The sequence below is a fragment of the Palaemon carinicauda genome, chromosome 30, assembly GCF_036898095.1.
Source record: "Palaemon carinicauda isolate YSFRI2023 chromosome 30, ASM3689809v2, whole genome shotgun sequence".
Taxonomy (NCBI): domain Eukaryota; kingdom Metazoa; phylum Arthropoda; class Malacostraca; order Decapoda; family Palaemonidae; genus Palaemon; species Palaemon carinicauda.
The window spans coordinates 72,121,357-72,123,856 of record NC_090754.1 but is presented as its reverse complement, the minus strand read 5'-3'; the positions used below and the strand labels follow the sequence as shown (position 1 = coordinate 72,123,856).

The following is a 2,500-nucleotide window of genomic DNA, read 5'->3' as shown; positions in this document are numbered from 1 at the left end:
TTAAACCCTTCGAATGTGGTGCAGTTCTTTCCGTCTTCGTTATTCTTATTATTGAATTGTCTATGCAGGATTGTTTTCATGTTATTGTCATAGATTCACTTTTTTTTTATTCCGTGGAGACTGTAAACACCTTCACCCCCTCCCCCCCCCCCAAATGAGTTTTGACGAAGGAAAAATTTATTTTGGGGTTTTCTTTCGATTTTGATTATTTTTCGAAAAATATGTTTCACCTAATGATAGCTAAGAGAACTAAGGGAAATTTTAATTCATTGGAGGTTTATAGATTTTATATCAATAACTACAATAACGTAATTTTAGAGTGAGGACTAAGATAAAAGATATGATAAATTGGCACCTTGCTTCTGTATATTAACTGAAAAGACAACTTCATTTTGACGTAATCCTTTATCTATATTGCTGGAATATTTTACGAATTGAAAAGATGTACATTTCATAAACGATTCGTCATAGAACAATATCAGTAAAGGCTTAAAGGTCGCTCGTGAATGGCGGAGGCAAGGGACTGTGACCCCCATCAGACTGATTATATAACATATGATCAGCGCCTAAGTCTCATCTCCATCCAAGCCAAGACCAGGGAGGGCCAGGCAATTGCTGCAGATGACGCAGCAGGTATACTTATAGACTCCCCACCCCCCATCTCATCCTTAGCTCACAAGGATAGTGAGATTGCAGACACTAAATAAACTATTGAGCCTAGGTGGGTCTCGAACCTCAGTCCAGCAGATTGCTAGGCAGGGGTGTATCCAAAAGTCCACCTCAACCATAGACTTTGCATACTTGGATAACTTTTATATTAGTTACTTGCAAATAGATGTTGCATTATGCAATACGGATAAGGATAGGGAAGTGGGGATTATGGGGAAAGGAAGAGTACCCCTGGATGCAATCCAGTTTAGTAGCCCGAAGGCAGGTAATCGAGTTGGGAAAGAATAAGGAAAAAAGGGAGGAAGAAAAGTACAGGAGAAGAATAAAAGAGAGGGGCAGACCCTCATGCGAATTTGATATATGATACATAAAATGTTATAATGATTTTGAATTTTTTCAGAGTTTTATGGAATTAATAAGTGGAATTATTTCTGTTGATACTAATGTTTTAGCGAGTAAAATTTTTTCATTATAAAGTAGTAAATCATAATTCTTAATTCTTAAACGTATTAAAAGATGATTTTATGGAGAGTGAATAAAGTTCCCTGGAATATGTATATAGTTAGAAACCTAGCACATGTCAGTATTCCACCGTAACCTTACCTCAAAAGAAAAAAAAAAGTGGAAGTCATGTATGTATAACTGAAACTGAACATATCAACACTACCCCCCTCAAACCCCCCCCCCCCCAAAAAAAAAGGAAGTTATTTTCAAGAAGACTCAACTAAAAAAGTCAAAATATAATGGAAATAATTTGTATATAATTGAAATTGAGCACTCTTAAGAAATATATTAACACTACCACCTCACCCTCCCCCCCCCAAAAAAAAAACAATCTTAAAAGTGAAAATAAAATGAAAGTTATTTTCAAGATGACTTGACCAGAAAACTCAAAATATAATTTAAGTTATTTACATATAACTGAAACCGAGCACTCTTAAAAGCATGTTAACACTTCCACCACATCAAACTGGGTACACTCAAGAGTTCACCAACTGGGAAAACATACCCTCGTCATAGCCGCCATCTCGAAGAGCACGGCTGAACCAACTTGATGGATTGCAACCGGGAATCTCAGACGTCCCGACGTCTTGGGAGGAGATCAGGAAACGACTGAACGATTTACCTGACTGACCCTTAGGCTTTATACGGTGGCCTTTGAGGGGAGATGGTTCGGTGGGGGGAGGAGGAACAGGAGGCTGACCTCACCAGGAGGGAATTTTTGGTGTAATGGAGGAGGAGGTAGGAGGGAAGGAGGGGGATGGGTCCAGTTAGGGAGGGGTGTTAATAGAGAGTGAGTGTTAGAGAGAAATATGAACAGTATTGACGAAGGACAGTTTAAGGGCGTGGCTCTCTCTCTCTCTCTCTCTCTCTCTCTCTCTCTCTCTCTCTCTCTCTCTCTCTCTCTCTCTCTCTCTCTCTCTCTCTCTCTCCATTAGTAGGTTTTACTCTAAACTAAGCAACAGAGCAAACTAGAACAGCTCTCTCTCTCTCTCTCTCTCTCTCTCTCTCTCTCTCTCTCTCTCTCTCTCTCTCTCTCTCTCTCTCTCTCTCTCTTCATTAATAGATGTTACTTGAAACTAAGCAACAGAACAAATTAGAACAGCCTCTCTCTCTCTCTCTCTCCTCTCTCTCTCTCTCTCTCTCTCTCTCTCTCTCTCTCTCTCTCTCTCTCCATCAGGGTGGGGCTGATGTTCATCATAAGCCTTCGGCTATATCTGTGTGCATCTTTTCTCTTTTTATTTTTGTATTCTTTTTTTATTGTGATAATGGTGTTGACCCTTGTCAACCATTAACAAGAAGACAGTGGTTTCAGACAACTTATTTCGGT

At 39.4% G+C, this 2,500-nt stretch overlaps 2 protein-coding genes across 3 annotated transcripts in view; one reads left to right on the top strand and one right to left on the bottom strand.

The window, feature by feature from the left end:
• LOC137623838 (adhesive plaque matrix protein-like) overlaps window positions 1–1,768 on the bottom strand; it is a 15,299-nt gene extending 13,531 nt beyond the window's left edge. Inside the window, exon 1 of the mRNA XM_068354646.1 lies at window positions 1,679–1,768. Coding sequence (XP_068210747.1) covers window positions 1,679–1,696 — 18 coding nt within the window. The 5' untranslated portion in view covers window positions 1,697–1,768. The remainder of the gene's footprint in view (window positions 1–1,678) is intronic.
• The window catches only part of Ttc1 (Tetratricopeptide repeat domain 1), a 538,489-nt gene that overhangs the window by 309,684 nt on the left and 226,305 nt on the right, over window positions 1–2,500 (top strand). The window lies entirely within an intron of this gene.